The 27,158-nt window shown below is 55.4% G+C and overlaps 1 protein-coding gene across 5 annotated transcripts in view; it reads left to right on the plus strand.

Annotated features, from left to right (window-relative positions):
* The window catches only part of TBC1D2B (TBC1 domain family member 2B), a 61,775-nt gene that overhangs the window by 14,557 nt on the left and 20,060 nt on the right, over nt 1-27,158 (plus strand). For 4 of the 5 annotated variants that reach the window (XM_028093838.2, XM_028093839.2, XM_028093841.1 and 1 more), the window contains exons 2-6: nt 89-242; nt 7,482-7,647; nt 21,688-21,851; nt 24,346-24,578; nt 25,169-25,558. In XM_028093838.2, the coding sequence (XP_027949639.1) occupies nt 89-242; nt 7,482-7,647; nt 21,688-21,851; nt 24,346-24,578; nt 25,169-25,558 (1,107 nt within the window). The remainder of the gene's footprint in view (nt 1-88; nt 243-7,481; nt 7,648-21,687; nt 21,852-24,345; nt 24,579-25,168; nt 25,559-27,158) is intronic. The other variant, XM_088024919.1, reaches the window with a different exon arrangement.

Genomic DNA, 27,158 nt, shown 5'->3' on the forward strand with positions numbered 1-27,158 from the left:
GCTTCCTACCAGCACCGTCCACGGGGCAGGGCGCGTCCGCCCGTCCCGCGGTGTGGCCGTAACGCTCTCTCCGCTTCCGTCTTTGCAGGCTCCTAATCGTCAGCTCATGACCTACTGGCTGCAGGAGCTCCAGCAGAAGCGGTGGGAGTATTGCAGCAGTCTGGACATGGTGAAGTGGGACAGCAGGGCCTCCCCGACCCCGGGGGATTTCTCTAAGGGTCTTGTAGCCAGAGATAACTCAGGTAAGTCACAGGTGGGGGGACCCGCGTCTGTTCCTCGTGCACAGCCGTTTTCCACGGCAGGTCAGCTGGATGGACGTTCTGAACCAAAGTAGCAATGATCTCTTTCCAACGGTGGTGGTCCCTGCTTTCCGGGGGCTTCCATGTATGGAGTCGTATTCAAGCCTGATGATGACCCCTGTGTTGCCTGCATGTGCCCCCCCTCCACTAAGGTGAAGCACCCGCCCCCCGCCCCACCAATGCGTTCACAGACATTTGTACGCGCTTAGTTCTCAAAGCCTGTGCTCCCGACATCTCCCCAAGGAGACTTTAACCAATTCGATTTTATTCTAGGTTTGTGGCATTTCAACAACTCTTGCTAATTCCCAGTCTCACTGTAGAGATAATGGGTCTTTTTGTTTGAATATCGAGGCAGTGAAACACCACGGCATCTTCGTGCTGGGTTGTGTTGAGCAGCATTCTCTTGCTGACCGTCCATGCCGGGGCTGTGTGCTGGGCCGGTGCTGGGGCTCCTGCCTTCCTCATGGGAGAGGGCAGGCCACGGGGTCCTGAAGTCAGGCTGACAGGTGCACATGTCAGGGCCCAGCCAGTGAGGGCTGGTTCTCTCGCCTACAAAGAGGTGAGGTCTGCACTTCCTGACACCCACGGGACCTTCTGCTCCCCAGAGCACAGGCTCCGTCAAGATCCCTGCAAGCCACAGCCGCCTTGTTCCAGAAGCAGATGCCCACAGAGCCCCACCCCTGCAGGCCCCTGCTGCCCTGCCCACCGTGTGCTCGACAGCCACAGCAGGGTCTACAGCCAGACCCCGCGGTCAGTGACATGGTCACACCTGTCCACATGCACTCCCGTGAGGTCCTCATGTTCTCAGGGGCATCCACACCCTGAGGACACCGAGAGCCAAGGGGGCACCTCTGTGTTCGTGCACAGTTCTGCCGGGTGTTTGAAAGCCGCTCTCCTAGGGGTTTTGACCAGAAGCAGCTGCATGACTCAGTCTTGTTGAGCACACTCGTGACCCCGCCGGTGCCTCGGGGGTGGGGCACACACCGTCTGTCCGTTCCTTTAGTCTTAAAGTTTAGTGATTTATAATCTCCACGCCCAACGTGGAGCTCAGCCTTGAGATGGAGGGGTACACGTTCTAGTGACCAAGCCAGCACGATGCCCTGGTTCCTTTATTCTGAGGACGGAGTACGTCTGACAGACCCAGGGCGCTAGACCAAAGGGTGTTTGTAACTCAGATTTGTATTAAAAATAAAGTTTTTCTCATCTTCTGACCTCGTTGCCCCTTGTTTGGGGCATTCTCATTTTCGTCCCATGCTGTCCCGCCAGCACCCGTGGGCCCTGACGTCGCAGGAGTGGACAGCTCTGGTGGGCAGGCGGTTGTGCATCTTGGGAGGAAGCTCCATCCGCTGAGGCGGCCCTGGGGCCCCGAGCTGAAAGTAGGTACTACCACCTGGGCCGCCGGCAAGTCTGCCGAGCCCTGCTCCACTGCCCCTGGCGCGTCTGTCTGTCTGAGCCTTGGTCTGCTCATCAGCGGGATGGAGAGCATGCCCCACTCCGACAGTCTGTGGTCTGGGTGGTGGGGTCTAAGGACTGAGAAGTCACAGTCTGTGCTCTCGAGGAGTGCATGGCCGGGTGAGGGGCCTAGGCCGGTGCGGGCAGCTCTGAGGAGCATGGCGCAGCCATGAGGCCGGCCAGGGATGCAGAAGGAGGTCCAGCGGGAGCGAGAGGCCAGAGAGGAAGCAGGATGGATGGTCGGGGGTCAGACCCGGGGGGCACCACCAGACAAGGGAGAGCAGGGTGAGCGACGGCTGGGATGTGCTGAGTGCTGGGGAGGGGACCGGTCAGTGGGATGAGGCTGCGATCGGGCTGGAAGCCATGGTGGCCACAGTTCTGGCGGGGGGGCAGGGGCATGGTGGAAGGGCTGGAGGATTTGGAGGTGGGTCAGGTGGGAGGGAGGGGAGGCCCGGCAGGGGGCTGGAATGCGAACCACCTGTCCAGCCCTCGCAGTCCTGTCATGAGGGGCAGATGGGCGACTGCATTACATGTAAAAGTATGTTGAAATTGAGTTGGTGAGGATTACGTTCAGCTGCAGTCAGTGGGGAACCTGACTCACAGGGATGTGTTTGTCTCTTGAGGCGCTGTTCGCCGTCAGTCCCAAGTGGGTGGACTTTCCCAGTTCCCTCTTGCCGGTGCCCCGGGGGTCGGAAACGAGGCGGCCCCCGCCCTCAGTCTGTGCCTCCTTCGCAGGGGGTGGGCGCGTGGCCGTCCCGAGCCAGGGAGGGAGCGGGGAGGCAGGGCGCACGGCCACCGTCCACAGCAGCGTCTGTGAGGAAGGAAGCTGCGAGGAGGGCAGCTGCAGGGAGCCCTGGAGCAGCACTGTCACCCGCTGGCCTACGGCTGGCCTAGGGAACATTCCTTCTCCAGAGTTCGCCTCCTCTGCATAGGGGTCTGTTGTGTCGTGACTGGGATTTGCCGCTTGACATTCGTCAGGCTGCACAGGAGGGATGGCTTGGCTGTGTCTGTCTGCTCCGCCTGCCTGCACTCTGCACGTCTCCGCCTGCCTGCTCCCCGCAGCCTGGCCCCGCACGCACACGGACCCCGCACGTCCCTGGCCGGCTGCACCCCGCGGGAGCACTGTGCCGCACGCACACGGACCCCGCACGTCCCTGGCCGGCTGCACCCCGCGGGAGCACTGTGCCGCACGCACACGGACCCCGCACGTCCCCGCCTGGCTGCACCCCGCGGGAGCGCTGTGCCGCACGCACACGGACCCCGCACGTCCCCGCCTGGCTGCACCCCGCGGGAGCGCTGTGCCGCACGCACACGGACCCCGCACGTCCCCCGCCTGGCTGCACCCCGCGGGAGCGCTATGCCGCACGCACACGGACCCCGCACGTCCCCGCCTGGCTGCACCCCGCGGGAGCGCTGTGCCGCACGCACACGGACCCCGCACGTCCCCCGCCTGGCTGCACCCCGCGGGAGCGCTATGCCGCACGCACACGGACCCCGCACGTCCCCTCCTGGCTGCACCCCGCGGGAGCGCTGTGCCGCAAGTACACGGACCCCGCACGTCTCTGGCCGGTTGCACCCCGCGGGAGCACTGTGCCGCATGCACACGGACCCCGCACATCCCCGGCTGGCTGCACCCCGCGGGAGCGCTGTGCTGCACGCACACGGACCCCACACGTCCCCGCACCTGCATGGTAAAGACCTAGTTTCCACACAAAGGAATACTTGGCGAAGACGAAGTGCAGGGTTCAGAGCCTTTCCCAGCTGCCAGGCATGAGACAGCCAGACCACAGGAAGCAAGCACAGGAGGCTGACGGCCCCGCTCCAGGAGCTGCACGCAGTTCGTTTTGCTGAGCTTACTTCCCATGTAGACTGATAAGCAAACAGCCAGGGATGACAACACCTTGTCTTTTGAGACTTCCTGCAAGTTAGGGACCACGGAAGCATGGTCACAGGCTCTTGAGTGCCCAAGTACCTGTTAGAGCATGGCAGGTGCTTCCTGCAGAAAATGGCAGGACGGTTTGAGGGGAGACCACACACTTCCTTCTTGGGCGGGCGGGTGGCAGCTGCTCCTTTTGGCCCCACGGTCTGTGCAAGGACTGCAGCTGGCAGAGGGAAGGCCCACATGGGGCAGGATGCAGACCCAGCCCGGCAGACTGTGGCGGCTCCACGTACTCGTTTCACATGTCACCTGGTGAGCTGATCAGAGAGGCTGTGCTTCTCTCTGTGACCCCATTTGTAAAGTACTGCAAATGCTACATGTTGTTTGGAAGTGTACGTCTCGGTGACTCTCGCGTGATGCCCAAGGGGCAGCCGGTCCCAGTGGGGAGAGCTCACAGGACTTGGGCACACACCATTTCCCCATGTGTGAACAGGATGTCCTCTGAGGCTCCTTGTGGCCTCACATCAGGCTGAGAAAGTGTGTGAGGATGGCTTCTAGTTGTACCTGGGAGGGGCCTCCTTGAAGCCCGGCTATGGGCGGAGGAGAATGTGGTGCAGGTGAACTGGGTGGGCGTTCGTGTGGGCAGAGGGGGTGCAGGTGAACTGGATTGATGCTGAGGGCAGAGGGGGTGCAGGTGAGCTGGGTGGGTGATGCTAAGGGCGGAGGGTGTGCAGGTGAGCACCTGGGTCTGCATCCTGCCCCATGTGGGTGGGTGATGCTGAGGGCGGAAGGGGTGCAGGTGAGCTGGGTGGGTGATGCTGAGGGTGGAGGGGGTGCAGGTGAGCTGGGTGGGTGATGCTGAGGGCGGAGGGGTGCAGGTGAGCTGGGTGGGTGATGCTGAGGGCGGAGGGGGTGCAGGTGAGCTGGGTGGGTGATGCTGAGGGTCGAGGGGGTGTAGGTGAGCTGGGTTGGTGATGCTGGGGGCGGAGGGGGTGCAGGTGAGCTGGGCGCATGTTGGTGCGGAGGCTGGGGTCTGAAAAGTTTGCAGAAGGTGGGGAGGTGGTACAGGCAGGAGAGGGAAGTCATCTGCCAGGTGTGGGCCCCACCCGACTCCGGGGTCTCTTAAAGGTAGGTGGCAGGGGAGGTAGTTCACAAGGGAGACCCATGAGCCCTGCAGGGAAGTATAGGGCCTCCTGCCCCAGCTCCTCATCACTCCGTCTTTTGTTCGTCCATGGTCGGGTTCCCCAGTGCGTATGAGCCCCTCTTCTCTGCTAGCTGCTGGTCACAAGGCTTATGCCCATGGCGGGAGCAGCCGGGCAGGATGCGTGGGCCAGCCTGCTGGGGGCCCAGAGAGCCCCTCCTTTTTGGTGCTTGGGCATGCACTCTGCCCCCGCTTAGGAGATTTTCTTCCAGCTCTGATCGCTCCTCCATCATCTGGGTTAAAACTCACTCTGATAAAGGGGACAGAAACGTTTTCCCATTGAGCCTGCTCTGTCCTCCGGCTCCCACAGAGACATGTTCCGTGCCGCCTGTGGAAAGGGCCTTCTCCCGTGGCTGTCCCCCTTTCGTGGACGGCCCAGCGTCCTGGCCGGGTCAAGGCAGCGGGAGAGGAGAGGGAGCCCTGCTGTCAGGACGCGTCGGAGTTGCGTTTGGAAAATGTTGGAAAGGAGCGGAGAGCGTCTGAACGCCATCAGGCTTGAGCACAGATGGTTTCCCAACTGAGGCTGGCAGGTCCCGTGGCTCCCGGCAGGACCGCAGGGAAACCCTGCTGTGACCTAGTTTGTGTCCCCGTCCGGGCGGCTCCCGAATCCGGATGTGCGGATGCGGGAGACGCCAGCGGCTCTGCTTCTAATTAAGTAACGGTCACGCAGTCATTTAAAAACCAAAGACAAGGCAAAATGACAGTAATAGCAAAAATGGGGAATTGCTGCTTTTTCACATGGAGTAATAACTTTTGGAGATGGTGTGTTCTGACAGCACCTTCCCCGGCCCCTGGATCCCTGTCTCCAGCAGGCCCCTGCGCCTCGCTGTCCTCAGGAAGCATTTGCAGTCCAGCCCAGGGGGGCCGCAGGGCCTGGGGTTTTCTGGGCAGGAGGTGCTTCACAAGAGCGGTTGACAGTTGGCGCCCACAGCGGGGCCGCCGCTCACCTTGTCCCCAGCCCCACAGAAGCTCTCAAGAGGCTGGCCCAAGCGCAGCAGGCAGGAGCCCCAGGCCCCACGTCCACGTCCTGGCCCAGCCTGTGGAGCTTCGCTGTGAGCTCTGCGAGGACCAGCCCTTGGGAAGCCCGAGCTTGGCCGCCCGTCCTCACAGGGATGGTCACGGCACCTGCTGTGTGGGGTCTGTCTTGTGAGGGCCGGGGAGCTGGACCTGGTTCCCAGTGCTTGACCTTGTTTTTTGTTTATTGGAACTCTTTCCAAGTGAAATCTCGGGAGCTGCAGTCTGAAGGAGGGGAGAGGAGCTGCCGTGGTTGCAGCCGTGGGCGGGGTCCTTCCTCCGCTCCCTCTGAGGTCCCAGGCTCCGGGTTCCAGGGGCTCCCTGCTTCTGCGTGACCTTCTGTTACTTTATGTGTCCTTCCTAGATGTGTGTTCTCGTGGTTGGCTGTACACCGTGCTCACCGTGGGGTGGTAATTCAAACCAAGAATCGGGAATCTGATCTCTCTCCCAGTGCCCCTTCTGCTTCTCCCACTCAGGACCCCGCTCTGGGCCACAGCCAAGCTCCCCCGACAGACACGGCCCTCACTTCTTTCCGTCACACGCGGTGTGCTTTCCCCGCGAGTTCTCAGAGCCCCTCCCACGCTACCTGGTCACTTGGTGCCCCACCTCTGCTGCAAGAGCCCGTGGGTGAGGTTGGTTCCCCTGCTGGCGCTTGCGGCCCTCCGCGGACACCGTCCTGAGCAGCTCGGATCCGACGCTCCTCTCACGAGAAGTCGCATTTTCCTTGGTGTCCGTGCTCAGCACGCTGTTCTGATTTTGCTTCACAGGGAGAGTGAGGGTCAATGCGGCCAGAGTAGGGGCACTTTGTGAAAGGGACGTGTAGGGCAGGCTGGCCTCTGTTTACAGACATGCTCCGCTCTCAGGGAGAGGATCCACTGTGGAGAATACAAAGTATTTGTAGCTGGGGACATTTTTTCAGAATGTTAAAAGAAGTTCTTATTACGGGGAGTTTTATGCAAAGAAAGAACCTGTAATATTACCCCACGTTTCCTGGGTGATTTCCAAAATTACTATCTCATGGACCCACCTGGTTTCCCAGACACCCCTACCCACTTTGTTATTTTGAAGCAAATATTACTGTTAAATAACCAGATATTCTTATCTTAAAGCAAATCCTACACGTCAACCGTTTCAACATTCGGTATTTCAAATGCTTACGTTTTGAAACCATTCTGAGATGTGATCGCGCTTTAGCGCCAGTGTTTGCCTTTTCTGAGCCGCTCCTCTGGGACGTGCGAAGTTGCTTCCACGGATCACCACTGCCGATGTTAGCAAATGTGTGTGGAATACTCCCATTCGCCCGTTTTCGTGGAGGCAGAGTGTTCGTATGATCTGATCTGCACTTTGCTTTTCTACATAATGACCCCAGTTGTCCCTTATCAGCACAGGCGAGTGGACCCTGGCCACAGCTTCCTGCCGCTTTGCTCATCTGCGAGACCGCGCAGGGGACCGCGGCCCTGGGGCCTTTGAAGCACCTCACAAACATGGAGGTGCTTGAGGTGAAAACAGTTGCAGAACGCTGATGCCACCACGGGTCCCGTCCCGTGGCTGATTGTGCGCGGGTCCGTGTCTCACGTAGGATACGGAGTTCCACATGGAAGCGTTGAGGACTGACCTTTGTTTGCCTGTCTTTCAGATGTAATTTGCTCACATCCGGATGCTTCTGCAGAGAAAGCCAGGAATGTCCTCGCTGTGGAAGCCACCCCCGGAGGGCTGGTAGGAGAGGCAGCAGCTCACCAGCCGGCCCCCGGGCACCCAAATTCCATTAATTTCTCTTTCAAACAGTGGGGCACTGAGCTCAAGTGAGTCTTTGGAAAGCAAAGTATGAAACTGAACGTGGGTTATTTCTGATAACGTGTTACAATTTTGTGCATGAAATCCTGCAAGCACCTTGCATCTGTCGCTGACAAGTTCCTTTCAGGTGCTGGGTTATTTCTTTAGCCCATGTAGAGGGTCTGCTGCACACCTTGTCCTGAGCCAGACGTGCTCACACCCGGGGTTTGTTTTCACTAGCTTGACTCTGTGAGCTAGGTCATAGGGCCGACATGCTGCAGAAACAGAAACTGGCCCGGGAAGAGTCCTCGTCCGAGGTCACGAGGCTCCCAGGCTGCGGAGCCGGAGCGTCTTCCCAGGGGGCCAGTCCCCTTCCCAGGCCCCCGGGGCTGTGTGTGTGTGTGTGTGTGTGTGTGTGTGTGTGTGTGTGTGTGTGTGTAAGAAATACTTGGTTGAGATATAATTCACGTGCCATACCGTTCACCCATTTACAACGTGCAGTTTGGTGGTTTTTAGTGCACACAGCTGAACAGCCGTCACCGCAGCCAATTTTAGGACACTCTCATCCCCCGAACAGGAACCCTAGCACCCACTAGCAGCCCCTTCCCACTTCCTGGCCACCCTTGGCAACCGCTGATGCGCTTTCTGTCTCCGCGGCTTTGCCTGTCCGGCACGGTTCCAGTGAATGCCCCCCGGGAGACGAGCCCAGCTCATGTTTGCGGGCCCCCCCAGAACCATAGCCTCGGTCGGGACCTCGTGTCTCCGTTCTGTGGGCAGACCACACTGTGCGTGTCCTTTCTGCCCTTGACGGCCATGCTCTTAGGAATGGCGCTGCTGCGAACACTGGGTACGAGTTCTGTGGGGCGTGTTTTCGTCTCTCTTGGGTCGCACTAGGGGTGGCCCTGCCGGACCGGATGGTAACTCTGGGCGTGACCTTCTGGGGACGCAGTGCGTACCCGCCAGCGTGGGTCAAGTTGCGGTCCCCTGTCTTTCTGGTCCTCACCATCCCCCTGGTAAAGTGGAGTCTCGTAGTTGGGGTTTGCATTTCCCTAGTGACTCATGATACGGAGCGACTTCATGTGCGGATTGCCATTTATAGATCTCTGCAGAGACCTCCCCTTAGATCCTTTGTCCACTTTTTAATTGCATTGTCCTTTTTTTTTCTTTTAATGTCTTCAAGGTATTCACAGGCTGACACGCATGGAAGTATCTTGTTCTTTTATTTTTTATTTTTATTTTCTTTAGAGAGGGAGGTTGGGGGCCAGCAGGGAGGGGCAGAGGGAGAGGGAGAAGCTCAAGCAGATGCCACACCCAGCACTGAGTCTCACACAGGGCTCGCTCCCATGACCCTGAGATCATGACCTGAGCCAAAACCAACAGTCAGATGCTTAACCAACTGAGCCACCAGGTTCCCCCAAATTGTCTTTTTTTAATACTTAGTTTTTTAGAGCAGTTTTAGGTATACGATAAATTGAGTGGAAAATAGAGATTTTTTGTACATCCCTTGCCGCACACATGTGTATCCCACCCCCATGATCACCGGAGTGGTATATTTTTTACCAAGGATGAGCCTGCACTGATGCATTGTACTGACACAAAGTCCGTCGTGTATGTTAGGGTCACACTTGCTGTCGTGCGTCCTGTGGATCTGGACACAGGTATGATGACGTGTGTCCATCTGTTACAGTATCACACAGAGGATTTTTCATGGCCCTTAAAATCTTCCATGCTCTGCTTATTTGTCTCGCTCCCACCCCCCAGCCCCACCATTGGCCGTCACTGATCTGTTCATTGTCTCCATAGTTCTGCTTTTTCCAGAATGTCCATTTTGTTGGAATCATAGAATATTGGCCTTTTCACATTGATTTCTTTCACTTGGTGATATGCATATAAGGTTCCTCCATGTCTTTTCAGCCTGACAGCACATCTGCTTTTAGTGCTGAATGATATTACATTGTCTAGATATAGACAGTTTATTAATCCATTCACTCACCTAAGGACATCTTTGTTGCTGCCAAGTTTGGCAATTATGCACAAAGCTGCTATAGACATCCACATGCAGGTTTTTGTGTGGACATAAGTTCTCAGCTCCTTTGGGTAAATGCCAAGGGGCATGACTGCTGGATTGTATGTAAGAGTATGCACACTTTTGTAAGAAGCCGCCAAACTGTCTTCCAAAGTGGCCACACCATGTTGCATTCCAGCCATCAGTGAGTGAGCTCTGCATCCTCACCAGCATGTGGTGTTCTTGGTGTTCCAGGTTTTGGCCATTCTTCTCGATGTGTGGTGGTGGCTCACTGATGTTTTAATTTGCATTTCCCTGATGACATATGACACAGAGCATCTTTTTGTATGCTTATTTGGCATCCTATATCTTCTCTGGTGGGGTGCCTGTTAAGGTCTTTGGCCCACTTTTTTAAAAAATTTTTTTCTTTAAATTCAATCTACATATAGTATATTAGTTTGAGAGGTAGAGTTCAGTGATTCATCAGTCTTATATGACACCCAGTCTTTGGACCACTTTTTAACTGAGTTATTTATTTTCTCATTGGTGAGTTTTAAGAGTTCTTTATATATTTTGGATAAGAGTCCTTTGTCAGATGTGTCTTTTGCAAATATTTTATCCCAGTCTGTGGCTTGTCTTCAAATTCTTTTGATCTTGTCTTTCCAGAGCAGAAGCTTTTACTTGCAACGAAGTCCAGTTGATCATTATTTCTTCCATGAATTGTGTCTTTGGTGTTGTATCTAAATAGGCATCATGACACCCAAGGTCATCTAGGTCTTCTGTGTTATCTTCTGGGAGTTTTAGATGTTTTGCATTTTACATTTTGGTCTATGACCCATTTTGAGTTGATTGTTGTGAAGAGTGCAAGGTCTGTGTCTAGATTCATGATTTTGCATGTGGATGTCCAGTTCTGGCACCATATGTTGAAGAGACTGTCTTTGCTCCTTTGTCAAAGATCAGTGGACTGTATTTATGGGGTTTATCTCTGAGTCCTCTTTTCTGTTCCATTGATGTATTTGTTCTTTCTCCAACACCACACTGTCTTAATTACTGTAGCTTTATACTAAGTCTTAAAGTCAAGTATGTCATCCTCCAGCTTTGTTCTTCTCTTTCAGTACCATGTTGGCTATTTTGGGTCTTTTGCCTCTCCATATAAACTTTAGAAATAGTTTGTCGATATCCACAAAATAACTTGCTGGGATTTCGATTGGGATTGCATTGAATCTATAGATCAATTTTGGAGAACTGATATCTTGACAATATTAAGTCTTCCTACCCATGAACATGGAATATCTCTCCATTATTTTGTTCCTCTTTTTTTTTTTTTTTTAAGATTTTATTTATTTATTTGAGAGAGAGAGAGAATGAGAGATAGAAAGCACGAGAGGGAAGAGGGTCAGAGGGAGAAGCAGACTCCCTGCTGAGCAGGAAGCCCGATGCGGGACTCGATCCCGGGACTCCAGGATCATGACCTGAGCCGAAGGCAGTCGCCCAACCAACTGAGCCACCCAGGCGCCCCTATTTTGTTCCTCTTTGATTTCAGTCATCAGTTTTGTAGTGTTCCTCACATAGATCTTATATATATTTTTTTAGATTCACATCTAAGTGTTTCATTTTCAAGGGTGCTAATGTAAATAATACTGTGTTTTTAATTTCAAATTTCACTTGTTCATTGTCTGTATATAGGAAAACAATCGGCTTTTGTATATTAATCTTGTATCCTGCAACGTCACTAATAACTGCTTATTAATTTCAGGAGATTTTGCTTATTCTTTCAGAGTTTTTACATAGATGATCATGTCATCTTGAACAAAGACAGTTTTGTCTTTCTTCCCAATTTGTATACTTTTAATTTCTTTTTCTTGCCTTATTACATTAGCAAGGATTTCTGGTACAGTGTTGAAAAGGAGTGGTAAGAGGGAACATCCTTGCCCTGTACCTCATCTTAGTGGGACAGCTTTGAGTTTCTTACTATTAAATATGATGTTGGCTGTAGGATTTTTGTAGATAGTCTTTATCAAGTTGAGAAAGTTCCCTCTATTTCTAGTTTACTGAGAGTTTTTATCATGAATGGGAGTTGCATTTTGTCAAATGCTTTTTCTGCATCTATTGATATGAACCTATTTGATTTATTTTTAGTGTTTTGATGCGATGGATTACATTAATAGATTTTCAAATGTTGAGTGAATCTTGCATTGCTGGGATAAATCCCACTTGGTTGTAAGGTATAATTCTTTTTATATATTGTTGGATTTGATTTGCTAATATTTTGTTGAGGATTTTTGCATCTGTGTTCATGAGAGACATTGGTCTGTAGCTTTCTTTTAATGTCTTTTTGTGATTTTGGTATTAGGGGAATCCTGGCCTCATAGGTGAGTTAGGAAGTATTCTCTCTGCTTCTATCCTCTGAAAGGGATTGGACGGGTTTGGTATAATTTCTTCCTTAAATGCTAGGTAGAATTCACCAGTGGACTCATCTGGGCCTGGTGCTTTCTGTTTTGGAAGGTTATTATTGATTCAGTATTTGTAATAGATATGGGACTACTCAGATCTTTTTTTTTCCTTGTGTGAATTTTGGCAGATTGTGTCTTTCGAGGAATTGGTCCATTTCATCTAAGTTATCCACATTTATGTTACAGTATTTATTATCCTTTTAATTTCTATGGGATCTGTAATGATGTCCCATTTCATTTCTGATATTGGTACTTTGTGTTTTCTCTTTTTTTCTTATCCTGCTAGAGGCTTATTAAATTGATTGATGTTTTCAAAGGACCAGCTTTGGTTTCATTGATTTTTTTTTTTCCTATTTCATGTTGACAGTTTCATTGGTTTCCACTCTAATTATTATTTCTTTTTTTTCTACTTATTTTTGGATTTAATTTGTCCTTTTTTTAGTTTCTTAAGGTGGAAATATAAATTATTGATTTTTAGATCTTTCTTCCATTCTACGGTGTGCATTCAGTGCTATACACTTCCCTCTGAGCACTGCTTTGGCTGCATCCCACAACCTTTGATAAGTTGCATTATCATTTTCATTTAGTTTAAAACATTCTAAAATTTCTCTTGAGATTTCTTTTTTGACCTGTGTTTTTTTTTTTTTTTAGAAGTGTGTTATTTATTGATGTATTTTGGGATTTTCGTTATGTTTCTGTTACTGATTTCTAGTTCAATCCCACTGTGGTCTGAAGGCAGACATAGGATTTCTGTTTTATGAAATTTGTTGGGCTTTGTTTTGTGGCCTGGAACGTGGTCTGTCTTGGTGAATGTTCCACACGAGCTCGAGAGGAATGTGCATTCTGCTGTCGTTGGACAAAGTTGTCTACACATCAGTGATATCCAGTTGATTGATGGTTGTTGAGGTCAGCTAAGTCCTTACTGATTTTCTGCCTGCTGGGTCCTTTCATTCTGACTGAGGGTGTTAAAGTTTCAAACTATGGTGGTTGGTTCTCTTTGTCCTGAGGTTTTATCAACACTCTGTTGTTAGGGTGTATGCGTTGAGGATTGCTGTGTTCTTGGAGGATTGACCTCTCATTATGAAATGCTTTCTTTATCCCTCATGACTTCCCTTCCTTTGAGGTCTGCTCTGAGATTCGTACAGCTGCTCCTGCTTTCTTTTGGTTAGTGTTGTTCACACAGCGTATTTCTCTCCTTTTACATTTCATCTATGTGTGCGTGTATTTAAAGTGGGTTCCTGGAGGCAACATGCCCTTAGGTCCCGACAACCTCTGTCTTAACTGGTGCATGTGGGCCTTTGACATTCGCAATGATTCTTGGTGCAGTTGGATTAACGTGTTTGGTACTGTATTTCGTTTGTGGCCCTTTTTGTTCCTGGTTTTTGTCTCCCACTCTTTTTCTGCCTCGTGTGCTTTTATTTTATTTTTTAAGTAATCTCTATGCCCAGCATGGGGCTCAGAGTCACGACCCTGTGATCAAGAGTCACGTGCTCCAGTGGTGGAGCCAGCTGGGCGTCCCTGTCTCTGTGGTTTTCATCGAGCATTTTATATGGTTTCATTTTCTCTCCTTCCTTAGTATATGTTATGCTTCCTTTTTAGCTTTTTTTTTTTTTTTTGCGCTTGCTCTGGAGTTTGCAACACACATTTACTGCTAATCCAAGTTCACTTTAAAATCACACTGTGCTGCCCCACAGGTGGGAGGGTGCCTCGTGACAGCAAAGCCGTCCCAGCTCCTGCCCCCATCGCTGCTGTGGTGTTTGTTGGGAGACAGGGGCGTGTGTCGTGGGCATGTGGGGCACACGGGGGGCATATACCCACGGTGCACATGCAGAAGCAAACACAGCATTGGCACTATTTGGAACAAGCTGTTGTAAGTTAGATCAGTTGGAATGAGAAGAGTAAAGGTCTGTATTTTACTCTCCCAGTCCCATCTCTTCCTTCCTTCTTTCTTGCTGGGTCTGAGTTTCTGATCTGTATCGTTTTCTTTCGCGCTGAAGAACGCAGCATTTTTTTGCAGGTCTATGAGCAGCAAGTGCCCTCACTGTTTATCTGAGAAAGCCTTTTTCTCCTTCACTCTTGAAGGCTGATTTCGCAGCGTACGGAGTTCCAGCGTGGTGGTTTCCTCTCCAGAGGTTGGGCTTCGCCCTCCACTCGTGTCTTGCTTGCATGGTTGCTGAGAAGACATTGATGCAGGTCTTATCTTTGTTCCTCTGCGGGTCACGCATTTGTTTTCTTGGTCTTCTGTCCGGATTTCTTCTTTATCTGTGATTTTTCTGTAGTTTGGGAAGGGTGTGCCAAGTTAAGGGATTTTTGGCCTCTGTTTTGCTTGGTGCTCCCTGAGCTTCATGGAACTGTGGTTGGATGCCTGACCTGAATTTGGGGAAATAACCTTCCTTGATTAAAATATTTATCCTCCTCTTGTCTCTCGAGGATTCTATGGTCATGTCCTGTAGTTCACAGAGTCTTTCCTCAGCCGTGTCCGTTCTACTGACAAGCCCAGCAGGGGCACTTTTCATTTCCCTTGGGGTGTTTTTTTTCTGTCATTTCTTTTTGGTTCTTTCTTGGGGGTCTCCGTCTGTTTATGTCACACATCTGACCTTGCATCCTGGATGCTTTATCCCTTAGAGCCCTTAGCATGTTAATCAGAGTTGTTTTGATTTCCTGGTCTGAGGATTCCAGCGTCCCTGCCTTGTCTGGCTCTGCTGCCGCCCGCACACTCCACATCACGTTGGTTTGCTTTGTCCCTTTTTCTTGATAGCTGGACAGGACGTACTGGGGAAAAGGAAGGCTGCAGGCCGGCCTCTAGGGGGCTGGTGGTGAGGTGTGGAGGGAGGAGGTGTTCTGTGGTCTTGTGACAGGAGAGCCCTGCCACTGTATGTGGACCCACAAGGGTTTCTCTGTCTTTTCCCCTGTAGGTGGCCAGGATGGCAAGGGAGGCCAGAGCTGGGGGTCCCTGGGCCCAGGTCAGTGAGGCTCTGGCTAACCAGGTTCCCCTGAGGGCAAGCCTTGTTAAGAACAGAGTGCTCTGGAGAATTTAAAACTGGTTCCTTTCTGTCTCTCTGCCAGAAGCCCAAGGGGACTTTCCCCCACGTTCTCTGGTGGAACCTGGCTGAGCTCCTGGAGGTAAACCTCACAGCACCTTGGGGGCCCCTGGGACCCAGTGCCCCGGGTCTGCTGCCCTCAGAGGGGTCTGCACGAGCCTCCAGTGACTGCCAGTCACAGTTCGGGGTCCCGCCCTGCACAGGTGTGCTGCTGAGTCTCCCCTGCAGGAAGCTGGGCCTCCCGCGCTCGCCTGCCTGTCTCTCCCGTCTTGGGGGCAGCACTTTGCCCCACGTCCCTGTCCCTCGTGGATCTGGGAAGGTGTTGGCTTTTCCGTAGTTCCGCGCTCTCCTTGCCGTTGGGATGCAGTGGCCCCTTCCAAGCTCCTCAGGCAGGACAGGAACCGGGCCGCCCCGCTGCCTTCTTGCAGCCGAGCTGGGGGAGTTCTCTGGGTTGTGGTGTTTCTGCTCCTCTTCAAGGCAGCCACAGAGCCCTGGGGACTCGGCTCAGCGTGGCTGTGCTGCGGGGACGCGGCTGGGGCTCCCTGCTTTCCCGCTGGGCCACCGGCTGCGTGCGGTTGGCCAGCCGCTCCCACGGGGTTTTGGGGTGGGGGGTGGCCACAGGAACTACGCACATGCGGGGACACATTCTTTCCCCCAGTGGCCCCATTCTCCCTTTACCTTTCTGGCTGGATTCAGTATAACAAAGAAACTCATTCTCCCCATGTTGTCAGTGGTGAAAATACGGCTGCAGTGTGCAGGGAAGCTGAATGGGGTGTGGTGGGGCACCCCACCAGCGGGAGACTCACCCCTGCTCGTCCGGCCATCTGCTCTCCACATGCTGCTCTCTGCCCGGGCCGTCCCCCATGTCGAAGCATCACTGGTCCTTCTACACCTGTGGGTGTCTCCTTGGTCTGACTGTGGTCCCGTCGGCCCCTGCGTCCCCATATTCTGACCCTGGAGCCACGGTGTGTGGCCACAGGACCCTTGCTCCCCCAGGACCTTCACGCACTGGGTGTCCTCCCATGGGGCCCCCGGCCGCCAGCACATCCGGCTCATCCAGCTCCCGGGCAGGCGCGGAGGAGGAGTTCTGTGCTCCTGCAGATGCTGGGGAGCTGCTGAGACTCTGTCTATGCGACCGGCTACGTAGCGGAGGCTTAGAGTGGGAAGGTGACTTGCTCAAGGTCTTAGCAGGCGTGCGGCAGAGCAGCGAGGCACCCGGGGTCCCTTGGTTGGAGCCCGAGGCCCCCCCACCCCCATCCATCGTAAGAATGTAATTGGGGAACTGTTGATGTGCCAGATTTTCATGTCGTTCTGTCAGCAAAACGGTAAGCCCGTGTGGATGAAAAGGAATTGTTTTCTCTGTGAAAAATAAGTTGAACACTTGGGGGAAATTTGATAAAAGTGAGTCCCTAAAGAATTGTCCCTGGGATGTGGGCGACACGCTCGGGGAAGAGTTGTGAACAACCTAGAGACTCTGTACGTAGATTATTTCATAACCCTAAGTCCAGGGTCCACTTTTAAAAGAAGCAAAACAGCTTTGGACAAGTGAGATGATGTCCTGTGTGGGTGTGGTTGACCCATGAGAGATGCCAGGGAACGGGGTCAGCAGCCCAGACTCGAGGACCAGGCCTTGGCCCGCACGGGTACCTGTAGAGGTGCTCACGTTTGTGTTCAGTTCCTTTGGGATAAGGTTTCCTGCTTTTACCAACCTTTCCGTTAAGGTCGCTTCAGGTGAGAGAATCGTTCTCTCCGAGAAGCTCAGGCTGGCCCGCGTGTGCGGGTAGGCTCAGGGCTGGGGGCAGGCGTGCATGGGCAAGGCGGGGGAAGCGTACACCCAGGCACTCGGTAAGCACGTGCCAGACGGGTGTGTGTGGGAGGAGCGTGCGGGCCGTCGTGAACAGCGCCCTGTGGCTCCGTGGGCCTGGAGGCTGGGCCCGCCGATGGGCGCTGAGCTCTGCGCGCTGCGTGACCGGCAGCTCTGGGTCCTCCATGCAGGGCTGGTCCCACCCCGGCCACTGCTCTGTGCACCCAGCCCTGCTGCTCGGGAGCTGTGTGTGCTGGGCCAGTGGCCGAACCTCTCTGAGCTCTGTGCTCTCCGTTAGTAAACCGGCGTGTGTGTGCATGTGTGTGTAAACGCCCTCTTGCTGGTGGGTGTGAGGGCTGAGGTCATGAACAGGAGCTGCCCAGCTCGGTGTCGGCTGCTCGTGAGCCAGACCTGCTGACGCAGCTGCTGAGACCATGGGCGCAGTGGATCTTCCCATCAGGGAGCCGGCGGCAGTGGACCCTAAGCCGGCTGGGAGCACCTGCCCATCCTGCCAGGCCTGCCCTCGAGCCTTTGGTCTTGCTTCTCTCTTGCCCCTCAAGCCCGGTGGGAATGGTTACTTGTGCACGTGGCCAACCATCCTGGGGGGCTGTTTCGGTCTCGCTGGCTGGGACCATGCACCCACATGTTTGGTGAACCCAGGGAGGCCACACCCGGAGCTGTGACGTGTTCATTTGGGGTCGTCTTTGCAGGCACAGCTCTGTCCACACAGGGAAAACGAGGTTCAGGACTTGGAAAAATTCTCAAAAACTCTTTGTGATGAATGTTAAGGTGTAGGGTGCACTGTTTGCAGGGTGGGGGGCTGACAGCCCCTGGGGAGCACGAGGGCCTGCTCAGCACACCCGTCCGGCAGCTCTCTTGACCTCGGCTGGCCCCACGCTCCACGTCTGGGGCCACGCATCGCAAGGGCCGCCGCCACGGGATGCCCCGCCCACCCGCGGAGACCACTGCGGCCCTGAGAGGAGCTGCAGACCGTTAGGCCTGGCTGGAAAGTGCGGTTGGTCACCTGGCACATGTGGGATGCACTCAGAGGATGTCAGTGCATCGTCCAGGCTGCCAAGGGCGTGACTGACCCTTGCCTCCTCTTGTATTTGGAGTTGGGGGCTGGGAGGGGGACCCTGTCTGCATTGTCTGCCGGTCCTGGACCCTCCTGTTGCAGGGACCCTACTCCCAGTGACCCAAATCCGTTCTTCCCAGTACCGCAAGCCTTTCAGAGGTTCCTCACTGTCGGCTAAAGGCTGTGCTCTGAACCTGGCCTTCGAGGTCCCGTGGGCTCAGCCGTGTTGCAGGCCTGCTTGGCCTCTCTCAGTTCTTCAGACACTGTCTTCCCCCCAGGCCCTGCCTCAGGCCATCCCTCTGCTGGGTGGGTTGTCTCTCATGGGGAGTCCTGACCTTGCTCTGCCCCCCACCCTGAGCTTCTCCACAGCCGTCCTACCGCTGGTACTCATTATATTTCTCTGCGCCCTGGCCTGTGGCCCCACCTCCCACGTGAGCCCGTGTGTCCCCGTGTGTCCCCAGCACCTCGTGCAGCGCCGGACGCGTGCTGGGTGGCTCAGCGTACACAGGGAGGGACTGATGGGTGCGGTCTCTGCCCGGAAACCCACAGCAAATGGTAGGCTCTTATATATAAATGTGTGCTGCTTGGGGGCGCCTGGGTGGCTCAGATGGTTAAGCGTCCGCCTTCGGCTCAGGTCATGATCCCAGGGTCCTGGGATCGAGTCTTGCATTGGGCTCCCTGCTGAGCGGGGAGCCTGCTTCTCTCTCTCTCTCTCTCTCTCTCTCTCTCTGTCTCTCATGAATAAATAAATAAAATCTTTAAAAAAATAAAAAAAAAATGTGCTGCTTGGAAGCACATGAGACCCAGACAGAAAATTCATAGAATGCCAGCGTTCATCTGGTAAAGTCGTATTTTCTCTCCCAGTGCATGGACAGCATGCTTGGCATGACCTTCAGGATTGATGTTATGAGTCCTTGACTCGACTTTGTGACCTCTGCTGGGATCGCCGCCCACACTTGAGAAGCACACTCTGGAGGACCGCCCCGGCCGTGCAGCCTGGCATCGTCCTAATCACCTGTGTGCCCTCCCGTGCCCTCCACGCAGGATGGGGCTGAGGGTGCCCGCAGACCAGAGCTGGCCGCTCGCTGCCATCGGGGAGGGGGGCGGCGGGGGTGCCTCACGCACGAGGCCGTGGGGTGCCGTTGAGGGCCGAGCCAGTGGTCACTGCCCTCCCTGGGTGCACGGAGATGTGGAGGCGGAGGCTCTGCAGGACGGCGGGTTTTGACTTAGGTCTTGAAGCACAAGGCGGGACCTGCAGAAGGGGGGGCAGGAGCGAGGCAGCTCATGTGAGGCAGTGGCTGTGAGAACAGGGTTTCCCGAGTCCCCAGGTCCGCGTGCCAGGAGCTCGGGCGCTGAGCAGAGGTGGTGCAGGGGGCGGGGGCTGGATGCAGGGTCTGCGTGTCGGGCATGGGGCACCAGCCCGGCTGCCCCTGCCTGGAGGTTCACCGCTGAGATGATTTCCACTCCGATGGGGTTTTTGAGGTAGGACACACTGTCGTAGATGTTGCCGTATATGTCTCGAAGCGGAAGGATGGTGTACTCGTTTGTCCATGTGCGGTGGACGGGCAGTGGCCTTTGTGACCACATTCCCGCGTCACTCTGGCGGCGCTGCAACTGCTTTAACGGTAGACGTGAGGTTCCAGACTTGCATGCCGGCCGGGGCTTGTGCAGGGATGAGGAAGGGTCTCCCGCGGCCACGGGGCTCTGTTTGCTCCAGCTGTTGCAGCAAATCACCCCAAACGAGAGCTTGAAAGCAACACAAATTCATTCTCCCACACTTGGAGCCAGAAGTCCAAAATCAGTGCCTAGGGCTACAGTCCGGGTGTTGGCCTGCTGGTTGCTCCCCGAGCCCCGGGGGGCCCTTGTGGCCACCTCCCGCCCCTGGTGGCTGTGGCACAGCTCCCTGTCGTGAGGACGCCATGAGGCTCCCCGTCTCCAGGCCCCTCGTCTCATCTACAGGCCCCTTCCGGTTACTTCTGCTTTTTATCACTTCCGAGAATGTTTCCTGATGCGCTCGTCTATCCTAAGAACTGATCTGTTATCAGGGGCGGGGGGGGCCTCCCCTCTGTTGGGGACGTGGCCTGTGTCTGTCAGACACGTTGGGCATCGTAGATGTAGGTGGAGAAATTGATCTGAAATACGTACATTTGGAAACAGCTGTTGTGAATTACATCGATTGCCGGTGTTCAGACAGTTGGGGCTGAAGGTGCCGGTTGGGATGCAGCGGTGGAAACGTCACGGGATTGCTGGTTTCCCTGCAGTCTTTGGTCTAGAGCACTTCAATATGGTTCAAACCAGGCAAAAACCATCTGCTTGGCAAGCACACCAGCATTGAGGAATGACCGTTGTCCGTGAGGGTGTGGTCGGTCTGCCTCCCACGGACCTGCGCCCCACTCCGTCCCCCGCTCCGCATCCACCTCAGGGAACTCCACACGACACACGTTTCTCCCCGCTCTTTGTTTCAACCACGTCCCCGAGGTGTAATTTACCTGCAGGAAACTCAAGCGTGTTCGGTGTATAGGCTGACGAACGTCTGACACCGAACGTGGTCATATAAATTCCTCTGTAACGGAAACACCGGGCGTTTCCATTCCCCTGCGACCGACTGCTCCCCTCGCCCCGGCCGCCACTGGCCCGCCTTCTGTGGCTGCCACTTTGTGAACGTGGCCATGCTGTGTGTGGTCCTTCGCAGTTGTCTTCTAGAGAATCATCATCTTCGTGGCCCCTCTGGGCTGACGAGTGTTTCATGGTTCATTCCCTTTCTTTGCTGAACAGCGTGCGGTGTGCGTGGACGTGTCCCAGCTGGGCCACCCACTCCCACTCGGGGACACGTTTGTGGCTGTGAGGAGTCAGGCAGCTGTGACTGTCCATGTGCAGGCCCCGCGTGCACACACGTGTTCTCATTTCTGCGGGTAAATCGTGGGCTGTGCAGGCTCAGCTGTGTGGGCTGCCGCGTGGTCTGTGCGTCCTGGGTCCTGCTGCAGCCTGCACACCCGCCTCCTCACCCTGCCCTTCATGGAGGCGGCAGGGTCCTGTGTCCGGCGTTCACAGCCTTGCCACATGTGCAGGCACAGCCTCTGTGACCACTGTTCCCATGAAGGTTTGAAACACTGTCACATTGCACACATCATTGTCCCATTTTCTTTCTTCATTCAGCGGTGGATGCGGAGCGGGGGACGGAGTGGGGCACAGTCCATTGCACGGGGGCTGTGGCTGATGTGTTCATGGGGCAGGACTGTGTCTCGGGCTCGGTGGCTCCTGTGCTGGAGTCCTGGCCAGCGCACGGTGGGCTCTAGTGATGTGTGAATGGACAGATTCACTTACATGGCGCCGTGGTGCTTGATCCATCACACCAGTTCTCCCGTTGATGGGTGTTCAGCCGCCACGTTCACCTGGGTCCCACGTGAACAGCACAGCGGTGGGCACTCTCCTCCATGTCTCATGCCCACACCCGGGAGTTCGTTTGGGACACGCAGGTTCTTGGGGTGGGGCCCCCTTCACCTGAACTTGTATTGCTGATGGCCCCCCGTGTGACTGCCGCCCGCAGCACCAACCAGCCTCCCTCTCGCCTCCCTCCCTGACATTCAACATTCGATGTTACCGTATCTGTTAACTTTTGCCAGTCCTGTATATGTGAAGTTACATTTTATTTTACAGTGTTTTACATAACTCATTTCATTTCTCCTAACAGAAACTCAATGTCGTCTTTCCGTCCTGGGAGAGGACACGGTGACAGTCGGAAGAGTGTGTTTTACACCAGTGAAGAGTGGGAGCTCTTAGACCCAAACCCTAAGGACCTGGAGGAGTCCATGGCGCAGGAGGAGAGGAAGAAGCCGGCCCCCGAGGGGAACAAAGGTACGGACATGGCTCCTGCCACCGTCCTGCTCTCCGCGGCCCCTGTGGTACCAGGCTTTTCTGGAAGCAGGAGGCGCACTGGGGCTTGCGCCCTCTCTGTGGGCGATGACCCCAGAGGGCGTGTGAGATGAGGCGTTACAAGAAACGACCATCCAGCTGGTGCCTCGTAAGCTTTTTCGGGAGATAGAGCATCTAGAAGTCACAGTGCTCTTTACAGATATATGGATTTTTTAAAAACCCTTCTATTTACGGGAATCTGGAACGTACGTAAAGTAGAACGTACAGGGTCACGGGTTCCAGTGTAACCTCAAGCGGCTCCCACGGTTTCGAACTTAGGGCCGCTCTCTTCCTCCAAGCTTCCACCACCCCCTGCGTTCCGTGTCGGTGGAGTTGTTTTAAAGTAGATTCTAGACATCGATCCATTGCATCTAAATTTTTTATTTCGTACGTATCTCTAAGAGATAACGACTCATGTTAAAACCTCATGGCAGCTTCGTTATTCTACCTAGAAACAGCGGCAGTAAATCTAATAACCGAAGCCCGCTCTGGTTCCACAGCCGAGTGCGCACGCCCCGGGCACGTGAGGCACTGACGAGGTCTGCGGGCGGTTTCCTTGCCGGTCTGCACTGGCCTCTCTGCCCCTGACAGCTCCCCGTCCTCATCCTCCCTTTGCCTTGGCGTGCGCGTGGCCAGGATGGTCTCCGCGCCGAGGATTCCCCACGCTCTGGAGTCCGGGTCCCTTCTTGCTCCTCGTGTGCCCCATGTGTGGTCGTGGGCCGAGGCCTGCCCAGATGCAGGGCTGACTTCATCAGACGAGGACGCCCTGTGGTCGGGGCCTGGGGCTGTGCGCCCTCTGGCACCACAGCTGGAACCACGTCGTGTCTGGTCCCCGCCAGTTTTGGGGAGGGTCAGGGTTCACTTGTCGTCAGCCTGACCCCGTCTGTACGGCCACTCCTGATGCTCGTCTGGGGATCCACGAGGGAATATTGATGTTTTAATGTAAAAGGACAGTAATTTTGAAATTCTGCCTTGTGCTCGAGTCAAGCATGGGCTGACAGGTGGAGGCAGGATCATAGGAAGTTTATCGGGAGAGCAAGTATTTACTAAAGGAAGTACTTCTGTGCCCCGGGAGGAGGGCCCTGACTGGCTCTGCAGGGGGGCTTGCCTGTGTTCTCAGGGTCGTAGCGTGGGACCTGCAGTCCTGTGTGACGCGGGCCTGGCGTGCTGCGCTCCCTGGTCAGGGCCCGCGGGAGCACCTCCTGAGCAAGGGGGACCTGGGTTCTGGAGGAGGAACTGCGAGCTCAGTCAGGAAGGAAGGGTCTCTGAGGCTGAGCGGCTCGCGTGGGCCGGAAACTCCCCGGGCCAGACAACGCAGCCCCCCATGGGGTCTGCGGACTCTGATGGCGCGGGGTTGTGGACCCTTCCTGTACCAGCCGCGGGCGTCAGCCCCCCAGCTTGTCCCTGTCGTGCAGGGGGCGTGAACTGCTCTCCCTTCTCTCTGTTCCCCTGCGTTTAAGTGCACAAGTCCCCCCGCATCCATCAGAAATGTGAAGGCGACGGGTTGTCACAACGAACACAGCCACGTAGGCAGCACTTACTTCAAGAAACAGGACGGGGCCAGCCCTGTCCCCCGGCCCCTCCAGTGCCCCACCCCGCCCAGGGCAGCCACTGTCCCGACTTAGGAGCTTCGTGGAATCCAAGTACTGTGTTCTAGTTCACATTGCCTCCTCATAGTTTGAGTATAAATCTGAATTCATCTGTACTAACCTTTATTTGGATCCATCAGTGTTTTAAAGGCCCATCTTTAAGGAAGAGAATGTAGTCATGCTTTAAAACACTTGTTCACAACGAAGAAGACATACGTTTAGGGCAGGGCTTTGTTTTGTTTTCTGAGAACAGATGAGCGAAGGGAGCCAAGGATCCCTGTGTCCGTAAGTCCCGCCCGGGAGCCTGTTGTCTGACTGCAGGCGGGGCCTTGGGGAAGGGGCTCTGTGTTGCTGGGACGCTGCGGGCCCTCGGAACCACTGTGCTCTTCCTCGGCCTGTGTCTCTGTCCCCTTTGGTCCTGAAAGTGGCAGAAATGGGAAACTGGTGAGGAGACCTGAGCTTCAGGAAAAGAGACGGCATCCCAGATTGAGTCTTGAGCGAGGTGTCCCGCGGCCTTGTCCTAAATTCCTCATCTGTGCCAGTGCACTCCGCCCATTTTCCCCTGCGTCCTAAGGCAGACGTTGAGCAATCACAGCCAGAACGTCTTCTTGAAAAGGGACCACGTGACAAGTCTCCTAAGGAAGGATCCCAGGTGGGGGGGGCGGGGGATCGACTTTGAGTCGGGGCTCGGTTTTCATCAAGAGCGAGCCGGGGCCCAGAGGCGTCCCGGCCCCTGCCCGTGCTCTCTGCGTGGTGAACGCAGAACTTCCCCTGAGGATGGCGGGTGGGAGTTTCCAGAAGGATGACTTATCCTGCACTTAGAAAACAAGTTTTGTTTTTGTATGTAGGAGTAACTGGCTCAGGATTTCCCTTTGATTTTGGACGTATTCCCTACAAAGGAAAGCGCCCTTTGAAAGACATGATCGGATCGTACAAAAACCGCCACGTCAGCGGTGACCCTTCGGCGGAGGGGGCACAGAGTGCTGGCGGCGTCAGCAAGCCTGCGTCTGAGATGCAGCTGCAGGTCCAGAGCCAGCAGGAAGAGCTGGACCGGCTGAAGAAAGACCTGTCCAGCCAGAAGGTAACCGTCCTTCTCACCCGCGTGCGTCCCCCCCGGCAGCCGGCCGGCCGCGGGAGCACAGCCCGGGCCTCTGAGTGTCTTCGTCCCCAGAAGGGCTTTTCCCCGAAGCATTTGATGGAGGCGCCCGCACCCCACGAGGTCACTTCTTCAGGGACGTTTGGATTTCCAGGGCGTGTGGGGACGCCGCCAGTGGGTCGGGGGAGGGTCTCGGCCGCTGTGCCCACTCCCACCCCAGCGCGGCATCGGCCGAGTCTGTTAACAGGAGGGAAAGGAGTTCCCACGTGGTGTCCATTTCCCTCTGAGACCGAGGACGCCCCGTCGTTGGGCAGGTCGGAGCTGACGGAGCTCCCGTCCCACGCACAGATACGCGTGTGCTGGGGCCGCGGCGGACGGCACTGTGTGCGTCCACGGTTTCCTGTTTCCTGGCATTGTTCTCTGCAGGCGGGCTTGACGGAGTGCGTGTTTCTTCCTCTCGCTTCCGAGACCCTGCAAGAGGAAGTCCGGTGTGAGCGTGTCTCGGCCCCGCGTTGCTCCGTGTCGCGTTGTCACAGTCTCTGCTTCTCTCCTCCCCGCTCCCTCCTCTGCTGCAGGAGCTGGTGCGGCTACTGCAGCACACGGTCCGGTCCTCCCAGTACGACAAGTACTTCGCCAGCAGCCGGCTCTCTGAGGGGGTCCCGAAGGACACGCTCGACCTTCTGCACCGCAAGGATGACCAGATCCTGGGCCTCAGCAGCCAGCTGGAGCGGCTCTCCCTGGAGAGAGAGAGTCTGCAGCAGGAAGCCAGGACGCTCAAGAGCAAGGTGGGCGAGCTCAGCGAGCAGCTGGGGATGCTGGTGGAGACCATCCAGGCCAAGGACGAGGTCATCATGAAGCTCTCGCGCCAGCTCAGCGAGGGCACGGACCACACACCCTCTGCTGCAGGGGTGCCCGGCTCCCCCACCTCCCCCAGCAGGGAGCACCTAGAGCTGGACAGGCTGAAAGTAAGTGGAGCGTGGGCTCGGTGGGGTTCAGACAGCACGGCAGACGGAGCAGACAGAGCAGGACTTGTAGGCAAACGATGGGTAGTTCGCTAAGAAGCATCCTTGGAAAACCAAAGAGTGAGTCCAGCAATGCCGTTGCTCAGAGTGGTTCTGCAACTTTTCCTCCCTTGCTCTCAGGCAACTGAGCCTCCCCTTTCTGCTCTGCACCCCTAGAGCTTCGTTACCGCACGTAGCCCAGGGGGCCCTGTGCGCCCCCATGCATGAGTGTCCAGGCCAGCACCGCGCACACGGCCTGCCTCAGCTCCCTGGGGGTAGGGGGAGCCGAGGGAGCATCGTTTCTGACGGCTGGTATGGGGTTGGCTCCCAGGTAGGCTTGCTCAGAGTCAGGGCCCCTGCGCCCAGGCTGGGAGGGTCCTGGCGCTGAGGACAGGGGGGCTGCTTCCTGAACTCGTGACTGTCTGGGTTGTAACTGAGGTGGGGAAGGGCCGTGTCCCTGGCCATGAGGACGCAGAGAGGCGCTGAGTGTGGCCCAGCCCACTCCAGGCAGGTCTGTAGCCCCAGGCCGCACCCAGCCCTAACATGCTCCTCGCCTGGCTACCCTCTTTGCGTAAATACCTCGGCACCAGGGGTGTTTGGCTCCCAAGGGCAGGTTATCCTTGAAGGCAGAGATTTGCCATGTTGAGGTTATTAGTGAGCACCTACTGCATGCCCAGCATTACCTCTCTGGCTTGTCAGTGGAGAGCTGAGTCGGGGGGTGGGGGACAGAGTCCTCAGAATTTGGAACAGAAGTGAACACTGGGCTGACGGCAGCATCATCGGGACGTGTACGTGGCCTCCGTAGTGACCAGTTCTCAGTGACGCGCGTGCACGTGTGAGTCCAGAAGGACGACAGCAACAGAGCTCCCCACCCCATTCCTCTGTGATTCGACCACAAACACAGCCGTGCTTGCACAAACCATCGTGGTCGGTGTGGCTGGTAAGACGCGGCTCTGCTCGTATTCGCAGTCGAGAACGCGCCCGACCTGGACGTCACCGCATTGGCGATGCGCGTTTGACCATGGCTTACTTTAACGTCAACTGAAATTGGTATTTGGCGAGCATGCCTGTTTTGCGGTGTTTGGTTGCAGGCCTCGTGAGCAGGCTCAGCGGGGACACACGGGAGCTGAACCAGGGCATGTGTGGGAGCGAGCGGCTTGTCTCTGGTCCACACGGCTCCCTGTGAAGACAGCAGACAGACTTGATAAGAATTAGACGTCCCCCCCTTATTCACCCTTTAGATCTTGTGGCAAGATGGGTGGGGTGGTTTTGAATCATTTGGTGATTTCATGACTTTTTTCCTCCAACATTTCTCAACAGTTTTTAAGGCTCTGAAATCCCACCGTGGTCAGGTGACGTGCGACAGAGCTCATGGAGGAGGCGGCTGTTCAGGGGCCGGCGTGTGGCTCTGGGCTCCAAGTGGGCCAGCCGGCCGCCCTGAGATTTCTGCCGCCACCAGCGCCAGACGCCCGCTCCCACCACAGGCTCCCGCAGCGGCTCCACAGGAATTGAAAGCAGGCTTGCGGGCGGGGGGCTGTGGACAGAAGTAGGGTTTTGCCACATG

Source organism: Eumetopias jubatus, unplaced genomic scaffold, assembly GCF_037043125.1.
Source record: "Eumetopias jubatus isolate StellerSeaLion01/CBP00866 unplaced genomic scaffold, mEumJub1_p1.0 scaffold_7, whole genome shotgun sequence".
Lineage (NCBI taxonomy): Eukaryota > Metazoa > Chordata > Mammalia > Carnivora > Otariidae > Eumetopias > Eumetopias jubatus.